This window comes from Castor canadensis, chromosome 15, assembly GCF_047511655.1.
Source record: "Castor canadensis chromosome 15, mCasCan1.hap1v2, whole genome shotgun sequence".
NCBI lineage: Eukaryota > Metazoa > Chordata > Mammalia > Rodentia > Castoridae > Castor > Castor canadensis.
In genome coordinates this window covers 88,598,066-88,617,797 of record NC_133400.1, presented here as the reverse complement: position 1 = coordinate 88,617,797, position 19,732 = coordinate 88,598,066, and the positions used below count along the sequence as shown (strand labels likewise).

Sequence of the window (19,732 nt, the reverse complement as noted above, 5' to 3'; positions counted from 1 at the left end):
TCATCTTCTCAAAAGCCCTGGTGTATGACTTTCCACAGTGGGACAGCTACTGCACAGTTGACAAACTATTTGGAGAGGTGTTCTAATGGAAGGACCTCAATTTTGTACCACCGAGTAACCCCACCCAATTGGGTAGTAAAACCTCAGATCCCAACAGCTCTGTGGTGGTCAATTCTTCTCCAAACTACCCAGCTCATTTCAAGGTGCACATCCACTTTGTTAATCATTCCTTGCTATTGTCCTACTAATTGAGGGTCATTTGCTGCATGAGGGGCAGTGTCCTAATCTTAGATTTTGTACCTCCCAAACCAAGCAACATCTGGAAAACCACATCCAGGGGTAACACTTCCTGTACAGAAAAAATAGAACCTGCAAAAAGGTGGATGAAGAATGAGAACATTCCACAGGGCTGTGAAGAGGTTAGCTTTGGAGGAAGAGAGGCCAGCAGAAGTCTGAGGGCAGCACGTGTAGACTACTCCTTCAGGGGAAAGAGGAATATAATATCAGTAATTATGAGTTACCTGAATGGCTCATCCATTTGGGGATTTTTTTTTACGATTCCCAAATTTTACAACATCAACTCAATGCTGGGCTAAATTTTGATGATCAATATGACAGAAACAATTAAACTATTAAGAGGCATCTTTTGTTTTTTAATTCCATTTTTACATCTGCTTTTGTCATTAAGTCACATTTTACCAAAATATACAAACAACACAAATACTTTCAAATATATAGTTAGAATTCTAATTAAATGAGATCGACTGCTGCAAATAATATGCATGGGTCTTTATCTCGAATAATGCCTAAAGAGACTTGGCATCAAATCACCAGTAATGGTATGATAAGGGATTGGTTTGCTTTTATCTTAGAAGAATTGTGAACTTCATTTTTTTTTCTTGTCATGATGTGAGGATGGTAATGAATGACTACACTGACATTGAAATCAACTGAGAATAGATAGAAAGCAGAGTTTTATTGGCAGGAACAAAAGATTACTATCTTTTTTGGACTGTAAACTTATATTTCTATGTGGACAAGATATCCTGCATAGGTGTTCTAGCCAACCTTCCCTATCATTGACATGAGCTCTCTCCATTTGCTATTTTCCTCTTTTCCTGTACATTTCATGGCTAACCAATGATCAGATTTGTAAATCTCAAGTTACAAGCTATGTTTATTGTGAAAATCCCATAAAAACCTATTCAGCTCCCCTCAAGTCATTTATACCTCCACAGGTATATGCAGAATGAAATGGTTAGTGGCTGTTTGTCTGTGGCTGAGTGGGATCCATGCTGCACCAAGCAATGGGCTGTTTCAGTCTTGAGAAGTTGTTTACATTCACTCCTTGATTCACCAAGAATTTCATTGATCAGCAGTTGGTACCCATGGATAGAGTCATAATTTAGAGCAGTATTAAGTTTCAAATCTTTCACAGTATGGACATCCATTTTTCAAGTACATAACTAGGGTTATTAATGACCTAACTTTAAGGGTGTCTGTGAAAAATGCCAGGAGATAAGACAGGGTGTTGTCGTTAGTGAAGTAGAGTTGGTTTCTGCTACAGATAAAAAGTCACATGAGTTGCTAACAGTTTTCAGTCTTTACTGTTGAGTGTTTCTTTTCTCTTCCAACTTCAAAAAAAGGACCCAAAAAGTGTTGCTTGAGCCGGTTCCCACAAGAAGGTGAATTCCTTCAGTCTGTGAAGAGCTGAGGCTCAGGAGATGAACCCCTCCATCCCTGGGTTAATGAAAGAGAAGTTCCTAAACATATTTTGGTCCATGCTGTTGATCAGTGCTCTGTCAGCGAATGACAGCCGGGGTTTCTCGCTTAGGAATTCTTTGTCAAAATTGCTATAGTCATATGGTGATTTCTTGGTCAGAGTTGAGGGGGGAGAAAAAGAGAAGAATATTAGCCACTAAATTCATAATCTTAATTTTAGTTATCTAGGCTATAATCTGTCTATGACAATGCTGGCGTGTGCAGATAAATTAAGCTGAAGTAGTGCTTGGAGATTACCATGAATGATTTGTATTGGGCATCTGTATGATCTTGAATCACCGGCTTTTAGTAGTCAAATTAAATTCCTATAAAGGAACTGCACTGTTACATTCAATAGGGTATATAATGCTCCTACTTTCTAATTTATGTGAAGAAAGACTGGGGACCTTTGGAAAAGTGGTGAGTCCAAATTTGAGCTTGGTCCTTTTAGTCTATATCGGAGGAGGTTAGCCTGGAAGGTAGGGTGGAGGCTGAGGGAAGGGAGGTGGGAAGGGACATTAATAATTGTATTCTCCTGTTCTTTTATCAACATTCTTTGCTATTATTGGTTTCTCTATCCACATTAATTTTATTACTACACATGATAGACTGTCTTCCGTAGACAACACAGACTGGGATGAACTCTTTTCAACCTTCTGGTTCATTGGTTCTCATGACCAAAAACGAGAGAATGAGAGCAAGGAAAAACAAATAACTAACCATAAATCCTGATTGGTATGGTATGCACTTCAGCTTTGGACTATGGGAATAACCATTTACAAAAGAAAGTCATATGAGCACACATAAGCATAACTTAGATTAGGTGCTTCAGCCTCCAAGGGCCAGGGCTGAAGAAGCAATGGCTCATAGTCCCTGTCTGCAAAGAACTATTCCTTTCTATTGGCAGAACTGGGAATTCTTGAACAAGGTAAGCTTATATAAAAATTATGATTTCTTTTTGCATGTGTGGTACTAGGGAATGAACTCAGGGCTTTGTGCTTGTTAGGTAGGCATTCTACCAATTGATTATGCCCCCAAGCCCTTTTATTTTTGCTTTGTTTTTCAGATAGGGTCTCATACTAACTTTGCCTGGGATAGCCTCAAACCTCTATCTTCCTGTCCCCAACTCCAGTGCACCACGCTGAGCACAAAGTTCTAATTTTTATGTGGAATCAAATCACTTTTAATCTGCAGTAGAAGGTCGGGCATGAATTAAGTTGTTCTGATAGCTTAAATAAAGTGAAAATGATAAATCATGTATTAGATATGATATTGTTATAACTAATCAGAGTGTTAGAGGCCAGTTGGTTAAATATCCTTAGCGCTTGGGACAAATGTTTAGAATGACAATTCCAATCCTGGGAAAAGGTGCATTTGTGTTTTGCAGCCCTTCACTATAGTGTTGGTTGACTTTTTTCTAGGGTGAATGCAACCTTTGCTGTGAGACCCATGAGGCCTTGCTGTTTCAGCAAAGTCTTTATAGAGATATTCCATGTCTAGCCAGGTAATTACTACCAGATTCCAAGCAATCACCAGTGTTAAAATAAGCAAATTTACCACTCTACTGAAAAAAAATTACTTATTTTTAAAAACTGAGATAAAGCATATATAACATAAAATTTTCTAATTTTCAGTGTGCAGTTCAGTGGCATTATACACATTCACATTGTTGTACAACCACCACCATCTTAACATTGTTTTACATTTGTCTTCACTTTAGGATGGTTCATTCTGTGTGTAGCCAGGTTGTCCTGGCCTTTCTGATGTAGGCTAGTGACTTCTGCTGTTGCATCTACATATGGAAATATAAAGACCTATCTTTTTCTTAACACTGATATATTTTTTCTTCCTTAAACTGAAGAACACCCGATGATTGCCATTAGGGAATGCAGTTGCATTAACACATTGCAAATGTTTAGTAAACTTGAATAAATATCATGGAAGTTAATGGCTTCAAAGTTCCTCGTGTAGGATGCAGAGTTTATGCACAAGTGTGGGTCAGCCAGACTGTGCCCATTAAGCATGTGTGTATTGTGTGCCCAAACTCCATCTCATTTGACAGCCACCTGAATACATATTCAACCCAAGAACACCCAATAATTCATTCTTCATGCGGGTGCATTTTGGCCACAGGGGTTAAATTTTGTAAGAAAGACCAACACGCCCTGCCCCCAGCCAAATGGCCTGTGTTGAAGAAATACAATGTACCTGGGGAGGGGGCTGGATGGAAGTGGGGACTGGGCAGGGGTGCAGAGCATCTGTTACTTGATCTGGCCAACAGTTTGTGAGGGAAGGAGAAATCAAACCACCCTATCGGGGAGTTCCTACCACTTTAGGCCTGAATGGAGGGTCGATTTCCTTTTTCTCAAGTTCTTCCCAATTGATCTCCCGAAATAAAGGATGCTGGCGGATGTCTCCCCTCACTCCAAGCCTCTTTTCAGGTTCTCTCACAAAAAGCTGAAGAGGAGCAGAAAGGGGACAGTTTACTTCTTCAGGGATGAAACAATTAGCATCAGGCAGTATTATATTTGTCAGTGTACAAGTCTCTCGCTTTTCTAAACTTATTTTTCTACTTGCCTTTATGAAGATGGACAAGGGTCAGATTGGCTCTGACACTCTTCCTGAATGAGCCAGTTCGGAGTCCGGGCTTTGACTTCCTTATTCTTTTCACTAGACATGCTACATTTCCAATTAGCTAGACCTGGCATGAGGTCAGCTTTGCTCTGGGTTATTTATGGATCCTTTGCAAGGGACAGAACCCTGAGTCAGTTTCCCCATCTGTAAAGTGAGGCAAGTGCCCTTCTCCTAGGGCTGCTTTGAAGGTTAAATGAAACAACAACTTACACACATGTACACACAATGTACACACATGAAAGACACAGATGCACCCTCACACAGACAGGCATCCATACATGCATACCACTGCATGTACATATATATATGTACACACATATATATGCACATGTATGCACATGGATAGGCATACACACATGCATGTACACACACATATAAAGACACACGCACATATCCCCCATACAAGTTTACGTACTATAAATACTTCTCTGAAAAACCCAATAGCATAGAGCAAGTGATTAATTTATTTGGACTGATTGCCTCTCAGTCAAGTATGACTTCTTCAAAGGTGCCTTCTTAGGAGTCCAGCATCATGGAACATGGGTAAAATAGCCACTAGTCCCGGGCAGTCAGCTCAGGATTCCGCAGGCATCTTAACACAGAATCACTTTTGCCTTCTGCAGACCTGCCGGGTGAGTAATACTTAATCCTAATTCCATTCCTTAGATCCTCTGAGCCGGTACAGATGGGTTTTCCTCTTTGCACTGTCCTCTCTTTCTCTCTCCTGTTACTTCATCTGATGCTGGAGGTCCTCTGGGTGTCTGGAGTAGTCACCCCTATTCCTAGTCAGCTAGATATTTGTTTATAAAGAGCAGCATGTTTTAAGGAGGCCATAGATATTTAAAACAGAATATGTGGTGAAATGCAGGGATTTTCCAGGAGGCTCCAACAAGGACCTGACCTTCATCTCTTGCTTTTACCGCTTATCAGTATAGCCTGTCTCTGTGTTGTAAAACACTGCTTTGCTTATGATATTGTTGACTACAGGAACATCTTCAGAGGCTCTGCTGTACCAAAAACATAATGACCAAACAACATGCGTAGCAAAGTGGAGCTTTTTTTTCTTTTTGCTAAAGTAGGAGAATCTGTTTTAAAGTTCTAAGAGCAATGTTCATACAACCGCCGAGAATATACAACTGCTAAGTCCCTGGCATCTAACTGCCTCTCTCCCCCTTATCATATGGTGGGCATGGAGGACTCTGTGCAATCCTGGGCTTCCAGAGCCCCTGATTATGAAAACCACTGCACAGAGGAAATAACAGGAGGCCGTTATCCAAAGGATTTACTATCCATTTGATCTTGAATAAGTTTTTCTAGTTTCAATGTCTTTGGGTTAGTCAGCTGTCCATAACTGCAACAAAATACCTGAGATAATCAACTTAAAAAAGAGCAAAGTTTTATTTTAGCTCAGGGATTCAGTCTTTCCCTTTTATCTGCAGATCACACATCTTCTATCCTCAGATTCTACCAGCCTCTTGTTTTCAGCATACAGGAAAGGCACCAAGTTCACAGCTATACTTTTTTGTGGACTCAAAAACCAATGAGACAACAGATGAAAAAGCAGATTGATTTTTTTTTTTTAAGAAGCAGAGAGATAAGTGACTTGCCCCATATTTCTTCTCTGGAAATGATCATAATAAATGATTGACCTCCACCTCTTAAGGATATTTGGAAGAAACAAGATTAGATAGAAGGCTAAGTGTCTCAAGAATGGGCCCCAAAGTGGCTGATGCTGTTATAATGAAATGCTTCAGGGAATGAAGTTAGAAGTAACTTCCCCAGGCAAAGTGTGCACCAGGCAGGTTTTCAATTAGATTTTTCAGCAAATATGGGGCATTTGGACCAAGATAATCATAACAAAGAGCCTTCTGAGCATTCCGTACCTGTGTAATAAAAATATTTTTAAAAGTAAAATAGGTAAAGAGAAAATCTGATCTCCAGCTCCAAAGTTCAATGTTTTGTCTAGTTTTATACAGAACAGTGAAGTGTTAGATTTTATCCCTGCAGCAAACTGATCCAACCACAGTTTGAAGGGTGACTAGTCCTGCAGAAGCCAAGGTCAATGGCTCAAGGAAGCCAAGGTCAATGACTCTGCGGCAAGAAAGGCACACTGAGGAAATGAAGAAAGGCTTGCTTTTGCCTGGAAAAGCTCTCGGAAGGGTGGTTTACATTGATAGGAAATAGCACATTCTTATGTAAATGGACAGGATGTAGTTGGAATTTGTTTAAATTTCTTTGACAGTTGGGGCTAGAAAGCAGTTCCTAGCTGCTGGAAGATGGCCACCAATGGCTGTGACAGGTTGTACCTGGAATCCACCCTCCCTCTTCAGTCCCTCCTCAGGCATAGATTTCTATGAAAAGGGAGGTGCATATCTGTTCAAGGCCATCAGTTTTCCATCACTTTCAAACAAACAGACAGGATATCCTGGATGAATAAATGGGGATGAAGTGTCCCAGCTGTGATGCACGATGGAGCACAGCCTCTCCTGAGTGCAATTGCTCAGTGTGTTACGTAAGCCCACGTCCTGTGAGGGCTCAAGGGGACAGAAGCTGGTAGTCACACTACAGTAGATGTCATGAAATGCTGCCTTATTTAACTTTTCCAGAGGACCCATGGCTTCTGGCTTTCACAATGTTACACACACCTCCCTACAGGAAATTTCTGGGAAATGGTATGGCTTTCGATATTTGCAAAACTCTTTTTTGTGAGGTCTGTTGGATCAAAGTTATAAAGCAACAGGGGAGTAGAGATTAGACTGGAAGACAGGTTTATTGGTGGCAAATTGTCTAATGGAAACTAACTCTTATCAGCCCAACTGTTGAAATGCATGCAAGAGAAAGGACGTGGAATTTTTATTAACTCATGTGGAAAATAACAAGCTCAAAGTTCTAAGAGTTTTAAAAACCTCTCTCACCTAAAAGTTTTCCTTTTGTAAAAGTCTTTATTTGTCTTGGTTTCTGCTCTATTCATGCAAATTTATTTTCTACTCTCATGGCAAATCATTCTTCTGCCATTGACACTCAGCTGATGTCGTTATTATTTATTTGCATGTCATTTAGCCTTATATTTACTTTTTTGTTTAAGCTTTTTCTTTTGAAATAATGGCAGATTCATTGGACATTGAAAAGCAAGTACAGAGCTACCTTGTGCCTTCCAGCCAGCCTCCTCCAATAGTTATGTCTCACACAATGATGGCACAATGTCAAAATCAGGATCTGGCAACCAGTCAATGTTCTAGGCACATGTGTGGATATGTGGCATCACCACAACAAGCAAAATATGAGCAGTCCTGTCGCCAAAGAGATCTTTCTCTTTCTACCCCTATGTAGTCACAGCCACTCTCCTGCCCCAAGTCCCCAAGCCCCTGGCAACCATGAACCTGATTTCCAATTCTACAATGCTATCATTTCAATGATGTTATATAAGTGGACTCTTAGAGTATGTCACCTTTGTGAATTGGCTTTCTGCCCTTAAGATCCATTCATGTTGTTTGGGGTATCAACATTTTGTTCCTAGTCATTGCTGAGTGGATTTCTGTGTAACTGGAAACAAACCTTTCTTCTTATCCAGTCATTCTTATCTTGGAAATCATCACATCCAACTTTTTTTCAGAGTTCCTTCTGGTCGATTCCACCTGGCCTTGGTGCCTCTCTCATTCTCCATCCTTGTCTTAAGGTATCCAGGGTCCTGAAGTTAAACTGAGTGTGCAGGGCACAGTGGGAAGGCTGGTTTTGATGAAGCATCAACAGGTGTGGGGGTTGCAACTACAGTCTCTGATTCAAGGCGCCTCAGCCTCAGATGGTGCAGACCAAATCTTTTCTTCATTTTTCTTTCCCCATGGCTTTGCTGGGCCAGGTTTCTCAGTGTAGTAGACATGCTAAGGACTGAGTTGTGTTCCCTCAAAGTTCACATGTTAAAGCCCTAACCGCTAAAATGATTGCAGGCAGGGACTTTAGGGAACTAATTAAGGTTAAATGGGGCCATAAGGTAGAACCTTGATCCAATAACATTAGTTTCCTTGTAAGAAAGAGACAGTGGAGTACGTGCTCTTTCCCTCTTCCTCTCCCCCTCAGCCTACCTCCTTATTCTACTACGTAAGGACACAGCAAGAGGGTAACCATCTACCAGCCAAGAGCCATCACCAGGAACCAATCCTGGTAAACTTTGATCTTGGACTTCCAGACTCCAGAACTGTGAGAAATAAATGTCTGTGTTAAGTCACTCAAGGTGAAGGATGAACCCGTGTTTTCAGTGGACAAAAGGCAGGTCAAGTTGGGGGGAGATCTTATTGTATGTATTTTAAGTACTGCCAAAGACAATCTTGTAAGCAAGGAATAAATAGTAGGAAAGAGTGTTGCCTAATTAGTTTTGGTACATCTTGTTTTAGTAGCTTTAGCTGACATGTACAATTTATTGAGTTCCTCACAGGACCAAATGTAAAGTAAACACAGCAATTATAAGTAATATTTGAACTTGTATTTGAGTAAAGTAAAACTGAGTTCTTAAAAATCTAGTCCTTCGTAGATCCAAATGCAAAATAAATGTAGCAATTTCAATAATGCTTGAAATTTCCAGTATACGATATACAAAGTAAAGTTGTTTATACTCAACTCCTACTAGCTTATTTTTTATTGCTGTCATCATTTTTATTGGTTAATTTTTAAATTAGCTCTCATTTTACATGTGTTTTGTTTAGTCATTAAAAGTGAATTTAATTGGTTGTTCGGGGAGTTTTCTAAGTTTATTGCTTTTTTGGCTTATAGTCAGCAAGTGAAAGCTGAAACAGGCTCAGATTTTGAAATACCTAGTTCCATTAACCTTGGAGTATTCTGTGAGGGTTTTTCCATCACCTCTCAGATTCAAGATCTTTATTCTTGAGAAGAGTTCTGGAGTTACCTCAAAATTCCTAATAACTTAGACAAATTGTTAATTGTGTTAGAGAAGGTGAAATATAATGCCCTTTAAATTTAATTCTATCCAGTTCTTCAAGAGAAAAAGAACGAGTGAAAGAAGATGGGCCTGGAAATATTTTTCTACATTTTGACTTAAAACCATGAATTGCTTTTGACATTGCAGGATCTTATCCTATTTCCATCTTTACTGTAGCGAGAGCAAGGCTAAAAATCATTTGCCTAAATAATAATTTTTAAACTGGTGACATGATATTCTAGAAGTCAAAACAATGCTTCTTCCAAAGCACCTATATTCTTGGTCCACTTCTTTTAGATTTGTTAGGCTCCTGATTATACCAGTGATTCAAATATTTGTTGGGAAGACAGTAAAAAAAAATGTAGGGGCTTATCACTCTCACATGTATTTGTCATGTGGTATTGGCATAGTTCATTTTAATTTTACAACTTGTTATACTCATGTATTATGGGTAGTGTTTTTGCATTCTCAACAAAAAGACTAGGAGTCTACCTAAAGTCCTAATCCTTAATGATGGCTCCAAGGTGTTCTGCGTCTACTTTGGTTTGATTGGCTGTTCATAGCTGTGATTCTCAGAGCTGAGTTTCCATCTATAGCACTCTACACCAATTTTTAATGTATCTTGGGTTATCACGGGTGGGTATCAGACTTCTGCTTTAATGACGAATTCTGGACATTGCTGCTAAGATGGGAATAGCGTTCCCTCTCAAACTTTGTTAGGATGAAGGATGCATCAATATTTCTAGTGCACAACAGTTCTAAAGTGTGTAGGGGATGGAGGAAGAGTTTACCTATTCATTTTCTTTTAGGGTTTTTTTAAATTCATATGTGCATACAATGTTTGGGTCATTTCTCCCCCCTTCTCCCCAACCCCTCCCTTACCTACCCCACCCCCTCCCTCTCCTCCCACCCTCTTGCTACAAGGCAGAAACTATTTTGCTCTTGTCTCTAATTTTGTTGAAGAGAGAGTATAAGCAATAATAGGAAGGACCAAGGGTTTTTGCCAGTTGAGATAAGGATAGCTATACAGGGAGTTGACTCGCATTGCTTTCCTGTACATGTGTGTTAACTTCTAAATTAATTCTTCTTGAACTAACCTTTTCTCTAGTTCCTGGTCCCCTTCTCCTATTGGCCTCTGTTGCTTTAAAGTATCTGCATTAGTTTCCCTGCACTGAGGGCAACAAATGCTATCTAGTTTTTTGGGTGTCTTACCTATCCTCATACCTCCCTTGTGTGCTCTCGCTTTATCATGTGCTCAAAGTCCAATCCCATTGTTGTGTTTGCCCTTGATCTAATGTCTGCATATGAGGGAGAACATACAATTTTTGGTCTTTTGGGCCAGGCTAACCTCGCTCAGAATGATGTTCTCCAGTTCCACCCATTTACTTGTGAATGGCAAGATTTCATTCTTCTTCATGGCTGCATAAAATTCCATTGTGTATAAATACCACATTTTCTTAATCCATTCATCAGTAGTGGGGCATCTTGGCTGTTTCCATAACTTGGCTATTGTGAATAGTGCTGCAATAAACATGGGTGTGCAAGTGCCTCTGGAGCAACCTGTGTCACATGTATTGCTGGATCATATGGTAGATCTATGTTTAGATTTTTTTAAGAAGCCTCCAAATTTTTTTCCAGAGTGGTTGTAATAGTTTGCATTCCCACCAGCAGTGTAAAAGGGTTCCTTTCTCTCTGCATCCTTCCCAACACCTGTTGTTGGTGGTGTTGCTAATTATGGCTATTCTAACAGGGGTGAGGTGGAATCTTAGTGTGGTTTTAATTTGCATTTCCTTTATGGCTAAAGATGGTGAGCATTTTTTCATGTGTTTTTTGCTCATTTGAATTTCTTCTTTTGAGAAAGTTGTGTTTAGTTCACTTGCCCATTTCTTTATTGGTTCATTAATTTTGGGAGAATTTCATTTTTTAAGTTCCCTATATATTCTGATTATCAGTCCTTTGTCTGATGTGTAGCTGGCAAATATTTTCTCCCACTCTGTGGGTGGTCTCTTCAGTTTAGAGACCATTTCTTTTGTTGAGCAGAAGTTTTTTAATTTTATGAAGTCCCATTTATCTAGGCTATCTCTTAGTTGTTGAGCTGCTGGGGTTCTATTGAGAAAGTCCTTGCCTATACCTATTAGTTCCGTAAGTAATGCCTAAGAGAATCTGCTGTGCAAGGTAACGAGAAGTAGGAAAGAATGTTGCCTGCTTAGTTTTGGTGCAGCTAGGAAATGGTCTGACTAGCTGATATCTCAAAGATTTCAGCCAAATGTCCCCAAGATGAAATATTTCCAAAGAACCTACTGTAGTTCCTCACAAAAGTCTCAGCTTTTACCATCTGCCACCTTCAAAGAGTGTGAAGACACCCAGCCATATAAAAACTAATCTTTCTCTTTGCCCTTCCATCTTTTCTCTCATTCTACCTGGTGCAGTATGAAGCAGAGACACAAGAGCTTGGGAGGAAGAGAACAAGGCGACAGTCAACCATAACATGGCTACAACTACTTCTCCAAAGGTGAGCAGATAACAACTATGCTCTCCAACCAGAAGACAGGCAGCAGAAGTCCTAGCTTTGATGTCCAGATTGACATGATGACTGCTATCTTGGACTGGAGAGTTTTTCAATTGAGTCAGGAGTTTATGACTTAAAGGACAGTAAGTTTGTTTTTTACCTGAGAGTGAGCAGAAAATTCATACACCATGTCTAATCACAACAATGTCCAAGGTTTCAAGCAGAGGCAGAGAAAATGAACTGAATAGAATATTTGTTATGCAGGAAACTAAAGATTGAGTTTTAAATCAAACTGTAGCTGTTTAGTAGACTAACTATATATATCCAAGTAAGAGAATTCAAGAGTCATAGAAGTAATTTTTGGGCATTTCTTCTATAAATGGTGCACAAGAATGTTTATCTTAAAAATGAATCTTGATACCTAGTGGTCACAGTATTGGTGCATCAGTTGAACCAGATGGTAGGTATCCCACTTAAATCACGCTCAATATAATCACTGTTACTGAGACAGAGGGTCCATGAAAACCTCCATTATGACCTCCCTGTGACCTGGAAGTGTGGAAAGATGGAAAAGCAGGATGGATCAGAATAAGGACCGTGGGAGGATTAGGACTGATCAATCCAAACGATTCAAGCACAGCCAGAATGTTGTTTTCTACATACCTAATTAGCATAAAGATCGAGCAACACCCTGGAAAAAATGGATAAAAACCTCAGATCATGTCACTTCTCTCCTTCCTCAGGAGCTTTCATTCTTTCCTGTAATAAACTTTTCTACCTGTGTGCTCACCCTTCGTTGTCCACAAAGTTCATTCTTTGGCTTTGTAAGACAAGGACCCAGAACGCCCACCCTCCCCTGGTTAAACACCTAAGGTTGAGTGGAGGCTTACACAAATCTCTTGTTTCATTACTCTGTTATGAACAAGTCAGAATCTACACATGAATGAAAATACTGAGTAGAGACCCTAATACTACTACAAATCTCGTGAAAACCTTCTTGCCTTCATTTCTCACCTTCACTAAAAGGTCCTTGGCCTCCTTCTCAAGCCATCGTGGATAAAAAGGATTGTCCATACGGATGGAGTGGAAAAGCTCCTCTTCATCTTGCCCATGGAAAGGTGACTGACCAATGAGCATCTCGTAAAGAAGAACACCAAAGGACCACCAGTCAACAGAATGGTTGTATTTCTGACCCAGCAAGATCTGCATGACCAAAAAAGGCAGAGACATAATTAACAGATGAGGTTGATGATTGACGATTTCTCAAGGCCACTCAATAAATGATGGATGGTAATGATAATATGTGGTCTCAACAAAGATCACCCAGGAACTCTGTTTTTGACTACACAATGCCAAAAATGTTTCACTTTAAGATATTTTCATCCATATCTATAATATACTTTGATTATAATCACCCCATTACCCTCTCTTGTCCCCACCGAACCTTTTCCTCTAACAGTCCTCCTTCTACTTTCATGTCTTTTAAAAAAATTAGATTCCTCATATGAGAGAAAACAGGTAATACTTGTCTTTTTTTGAGTCTGACTTATTTTGCTTGTAAATGACATAATTTCATGGTCCTTAATGGCTGAATAAAACTTTACTGTATATATAAACCACATTCTCTATCCATTCATCTGTTATGGACACCTAGGTTGATTCCATAGTTTGGCTATTATGAATAGTGCTGTGATACGCATGGGTGTGCAAGTATTTCTATTATGTGTTGACTAACATTTCTTCAGGAATGCCCAGGAGTGGAACAGTGGTACATGGATGTACCCATATAGTAGTTACATAGTTGTTACATTTGAATCTTTTGAGGCACCTCCATACAGATTTTCATAGTAGCTGGACTAATTTACATTTTCATCAATAGTGTATAAGGGGTCCTTTAGCTTTCATTTCCCCATCTGAAATGTGAGGACTTGGATGGCAAATATTAGAACCAACAAAGCTGGTGTGTGTCTAAATTCTCCAGTGCCTCTGATGTGAACTTATAAACCAAACCTATGTGCTTTACCAACTTGTACTGTACTGCTATAAGATCTTTGTAGTAACTATCCAAAGACTCCTTCTGACCATCTGGTCCTCAAAGCTCAGCTGTTCACAACTATTAAAGTGTCACATGCAGTCACTGTGATGTAGAATCAAACTGTGTGACTGTCAGGGGAGAGAGAACCTGGATAGCACCACTCACTGTTCATATTTAGAAATCAGAGGTTTCCCAGAGCTACACATAGAGGGATCTGAGAAGAATTGGTCTGGTCTATCTGCTAGGGAGGAGAATTTAAAGTCTGAAATCTCACCTAACTTTTAAAAAACTTTCTGTCCTTTTGTTACTTCACTTTCTGGCCAAAATGCTCTGTATATTGACTTTCCACAGCTTCCTTGTTTGCTGTTGGATGGTTAAGAGAGCAAAGACCACTCTTGCTCTCTGCTTATCATCCCAACAAATCACACCATGAGTTCTTCTAAAAGAAGACATAGCAGGATCCATCAATGGGTGACTGGAGAAATAAAATGTGGTGGTGGCTATGTAATAAAAAGGAATGAAATCAGTGTGTTGAAAAGACATCTGCACTCCCATGTTTACTACAGCATTATTCACAATAGCCAAGAGTCCATCAGTGGGATGAATGGATAAGGAAAATGTGGTACACATATACAACAGAATACTATTCAGCCATATAAAAGAAGGAAATCCTGCTATTTGGGACATCATGGCTGAGCCTGGAAGACATTATGCTAAGTAAAATAAACCAGCCACAGAAAGACAAATACTGTATAATTCCACCTATATGAGGTACCTCAGAGCCTGTCCTTGGATGTGGGATCAGTATAGTTTCCCTAACCTATACAAAGAAACAAGTAGCAACAACAAAAGTTTCAATGGCTATATAAAATCTTGTGGGTTCTATGTCTGGCTTAATCTCCCATTGTGCAGTTTGGGGGAGACTCCTAACTCCCTCCAGGCCTCATGTACAAAACCTGCCAATTATATCTGGCCAGGTTTATTTCAGGGTTGTTGTGAGAATCCAAAGAAAAGTAGGAAAGTGAAGGTGATATGTCATATGGAAATTACTGCAGGTGTGGTGATGAACATTTACTTGGATAAACTGTTTCCTTTTGTGAAAAGTAAAGATCAAGTAGAAAACAGAATTTTGCAATCTGCTACCAATTCCCAATATAAAAATGCTACCCACTAGAACTTTATTTCAATATTTAAATACAAAAGTCCACCTTAAAACTTAAAAACTTTGCCTTAAGCGATAATCTAAAAGTAGACCCAGGGAGGACAAGGGAAGGAAAGATGCATACAGTTAGTGAGCGCGCGCACACACACACACACACACACACACACACAAGCAATTTGCAAAATGGGACCAGTTTACATGCGATTCCCAAGACATGCCACAAAGGGGTGCCAAAGCAACCTAAAACTGCTCTGAGCAACATGTCTTTGTAAACAACTTCATTTTAGCAGAACAAATGAAATTTGGAAGACAGGAGACAGCTGCAGTGGAAATTAAACCTTCTAGGCTTGGTGATGTTTGTAAAAAACAAAAAATCACGTTAGGAGGAGGAAGTAAAACGCAAATCCACACAGAACAGAATGTTTCACTGAAGGAACACCAATATTTGACAGGTGTTTTCATACATACATGGTGTCTTCATTGATAAGAACTGTTATTCCAGGAGCCTGGTGACTGGGCTTAGGGAGGCTGCGACTCAGTTAAATTCTGACTTAGGTCTTTGGGGATTTTACTACACTTCATATTTAATGTTGTCTCCTGGTTTTCCTCTCTCCCTAGCCTGGTGTGTTTGTAAAAGGACCATGGTAGGACAGCACTGGCTAGAGTGGTCCCTTTCCTATATCAGCCTATTGTCATCTTTCTTCTTTCATCCTGCTCCTTTCCCACCCCCATTTTTACTCCAAGTATTGTGAAGCACAGTCTTAAAGCACAACTCTAAACCCAAGGAACCAGCAAAATACTAACAATGGCTTCACCACTTTATGTCATAGTCTTTTACAAGTGATGTATGCAGCTCCTTTGGTCCCTGGAGCTGTTTTGATAAAGTCTTCATGGTCTTGTGCTGATGAATTGAATCACAGAAATAAATGCACACTGGGCAAGTGCTGTCCTAAGTGAAACATGGGCCCATGTTGGTTTCCAAGTGACCCTACTTCCTCCAGGGAGCTGCTTCTGAGTATTGAAATTCCACATGGATTGGATGAGTGACAAGTATGCATTAGAAATGGGATGTTTCCCGTTTCCCTATTGCTAATCAAAATGAGCTGAGGCTTCCAATTATACACAGACCCCAGACACTCCTACAGTAGAGCACCGAGGCCAAAAATGGAACTCTGGAGAGCAGCACTGGGTCTCAGGAGACGTGCGCTGCAGGAAGCAGTCTGCTTTTCATGTATAATTTCTGATGTTGCTCCAAATGCATTTATTTCTGTGATTCAATTCATCTGAAAGGACAGGCGAGCATCTGCTGGGTGGCCTGTCACCTTTGTCCCAGCTGCGTTGTGCTCCTGTGTCTATAATTCTGTGCTTTACCTAGTTGGCTGAGAGCCACAGAGTTCTTGCTCTGAAGGAACAAATGCTTTAAACAGGAAGCTGTGCTTAGAATCTCATTGTGTGTGTGTGTGTGTGTGTGTGTGTGTGTGTGTGTGTATGTGATGTTTATTAGGGTACGCAGGAAGGAGGACCTGCTTGCTTCCAGTTCTGTTTTGATTTTGATGGGGAGAGGGCAGTGGGTGACTGGAGAGGTAAGGCAAAACGTTCATGCAGGAGACGACATGGGGGTGGAGCATTGATAATGGGAGGACTTTGCTAGGTAGAGAAGAAGAGGTTGGAGAGGGTTATTGAACCCAGCATAGGCTTGAGATGGGCATTTAGGGTACATGGCTATTTATTCAGGAATCAGCTGCTGCTCTGAGCTGCAGGGACTGGACACAGGGTGGGTAAGTCACAATCCCTAAGAAGGAAGCACTCAGCTTATTGGTCAACTGGAGACTCTTGTGTTATGGAGCACTGAGAAGGAAACAATAGACTAGTCCTAGGACCCAGAGGTGTGTTTAGAGAGATGGTGACTGGAAGTGGGGATGACCTCAGCCTTGGATGGAGGATGTACCATGGCAGAGGTAGTGCAGCCTAGTCAGGGCAGGTGCATACTTCCATTGGAATTCTGGCTTCTGTGCAGTTGATAATGAGGACTGCTTGAAGATTTGAAAGCACTGGAGTGACAGGTTTGCACATTGCATAGACAAATCTGGAAGCTTGACAGAATAGTGGCCTTCAGAGATGTATGTGCCCCCGGGGATAACCAGATGACCCCATGAGACATAGGAAGCAAGCAGGACTTGTATGTATATTCATTTTTTTTAAAGTCTAAAATGAAAAGGATTGAGGTTTTATGCATTTTTATCCTACAGAGTGACACAAGTGCACTCATGTCCTTTAAATGTTAAATGAGGCATTCTGAAGGAAGAACAGGAAAGCTCATGTTAGCAGCAGCATGGTCACTTGGCTTATTCCTGTATTTTCCATGAATCCTGGGTTGTTACTGCTACTGTTTTGGGTTCTGTTTTAAGTAAACTAATGTTCACAACATGACAAGCTCTTAAAAAGTTATCTGCAAAGAGGCTTGGATTAAAGCTACTATAGCAAACATAATATTTGGGGTAAAGATAATACTGAAATAAATAATGCAAATGTAAAAGGACTATAAGAAATGGCAATGCAGATGTCTCTCCTTGTGTAAGTTCTTTGTCTTTCACATGTGATGAAGCTCAAAAACAATCATCTCCTTAGCTATATTTTTGATGAGGCTGGCTAAAAAAGTTAAATGTATCAAGAGCATTTCTTTGAATTATAGACTGATATCTACTATTGTCAGTGGTAATATCTGCCTATGTACATATTATAAAGTCCGTTTTGTATTTTACCTCTGTGGGGCATTTATTCCAGCATTTCTTACAATTATGATAGCCACAAAAATTGAGAACTGGAATAAATATATTAGATTTTTCAGTCCCAGAGTCCTAAAGTGTTAAATCAAGATTTTTTAAAAAGTTATTTATTCTCATTATCTTAATCTAGCACAAATAATTTTGTACTAAAAATAAAATAAAATTCACTTATTTAAAATGATTATATTCAGTTTAATCTGATTATATTCCTTTTTAGGCATGTTTCATAGCACACAGACCATGTTACTTGACAACAATGCCTATGATTTCTGCAAAAAACTTGTCTTTGGAATGCTTGTCTGACTGATTAGAAAAGATGATCCAAAAAGTTGAAAAATATGGAAAGAGGCATCATGGGCACCATGGCACTAGAAGGATAGGGAAGAACTGGAGATGTTCTTTTTGAGACAGAGTATTGTTATGTAGTCCTTGAACTCATGATTCTTCTGTCTCTGCCTCCCTAGTGCTGGCATTAAAGGTGTGCAGTTAGAAACTCCAGGTTCTTTGAGACTAATCAAAGAGGCTCACTTTGAGGATAGAGAAAGAATAAAGGGAGAGTCTTAATTTAGTCTCAGGACTGGAGGATTGAGTAGACAGGGGAGGTCCAATTGTTGAAGGTCTTAGGTCTTCCTTCAGGGAAGGAAGAAGGAAGAAAACTTGAATAACTCATAGCTTTCTGTCTAGGCAACTAGACAGATGACACATAATCTGTCATGAAAAGAGAAAAAAGAGGGAAGGAACAAGTTCAACAGAGAAAGTGAGTTTTGGACCAGTTTTTTTTGCAAGGTCTTTGAGAGTTAGTTGGAAATCTCAGGCAGGAATGTAGATATATGAATCTAGAGCAAGAATGAGCTTGGGTTGGCCATATTGATTCTGGAGTCAAAACCACTGTCATGAATAAAGTCATTCCTAAAGGGACAGTAAGAAGGGACGAGGACCCAGCACAGAAGCACATGGAGAGGCGAATGCTGGCAAATGAAAGAAGAAGTGAAGTCACGAGGAGGGGAGCAAGCCATTGAAGCTAGCTTCTGGAAGACTCGGAGGAAAGAGAACCAGGAAGGAAGGTTTGTGAAGGAAAGGATATGGTAGAAAGTATTTGCAGATGGGCATGCATAAGAGCAAGGCAAATGTACTAAGTTATCCTAAGGTGGAGAGGAAAGAATTTGAGGCAGCTCATAGGAGGCTAGGAGAATGACAAAGAAGACCTTTGCTGAATGACAGTGATAAGCCGAGTGACACATTTTAGAACTATCACTGAGGGGATTCGATGTTGAACAGAATCTGGCCTCTGAGGTCTCCTTTGCCTGTGCCTTAATTAACTTTGGCTTCACTTCAAACTGGAATGGTTTACTGCATCCGTGTCTGGATTTGTGTTCACCTGAAGGAAGCACAGAGTTCTAATATCAGAAAGTTACTAACTCAATGAGCCGAGCTCTGTGAGCTTAACAATTTCTTGACAGTTAAAAGTTGTAATTTCTTTGTGGGATGGAGGCCAACCTTGCCTTCAAATAAGGTCAAAGTAAAATTAAATACCACATGTGCGCTGGGCAAAGCCACATAGTTCTTAAGACTCCAGCTGCCACAGTGAATAGAACAATAACAGGGATTTGATGCTGAAGATGTTGTACCCAAGAAACGAGAGGTCTGCCTGTCAATGTCCTTATCAGACACCATCCCCCATATGTGTGTTTATTAATTCAGCCATTCATTCATTTTTCTTAAGGCTATTTATTAGCACTTTACTGTGCCAATCCCTGTCCTGGGTTCTTGGATATAAAAGGGAAGCTCGTTGAAGTGTACCCATGTGAGATCGATACATCTTGTACCTGTGTCAACTTCCTGGTTTTGATATTGTACCACAGTCATGGGATATATAACCACTGGGGGAAATGGGGTGAAGAACACATGTGAGAGA

At 40.0% G+C, this 19,732-nt stretch overlaps 1 protein-coding gene across 6 annotated transcripts in view; it reads right to left on the bottom strand.

Moving 5' to 3' along the window:
* Nucleotides 1–632: 632 nt before the first annotated feature.
* The window catches only part of Prkcq (protein kinase C theta), a 125,281-nt gene continuing 106,181 nt past the window's right edge, over nucleotides 633–19,732 (bottom strand). For all 6 annotated transcript variants that reach the window (XM_074056713.1, XM_020182801.2, XM_020182800.2 and 3 more), the window contains 3 exons: nucleotides 12,849–13,037; nucleotides 4,090–4,218; nucleotides 633–1,873 (listed from right to left, as the gene is read on the bottom strand). In XM_074056713.1, coding sequence (XP_073912814.1) covers nucleotides 1,718–1,873; nucleotides 4,090–4,218; nucleotides 12,849–13,037 — 474 coding nt within the window. In that variant the 3' untranslated portion in view covers nucleotides 633–1,717. The remainder of the gene's footprint in view (nucleotides 1,874–4,089; nucleotides 4,219–12,848; nucleotides 13,038–19,732) is intronic.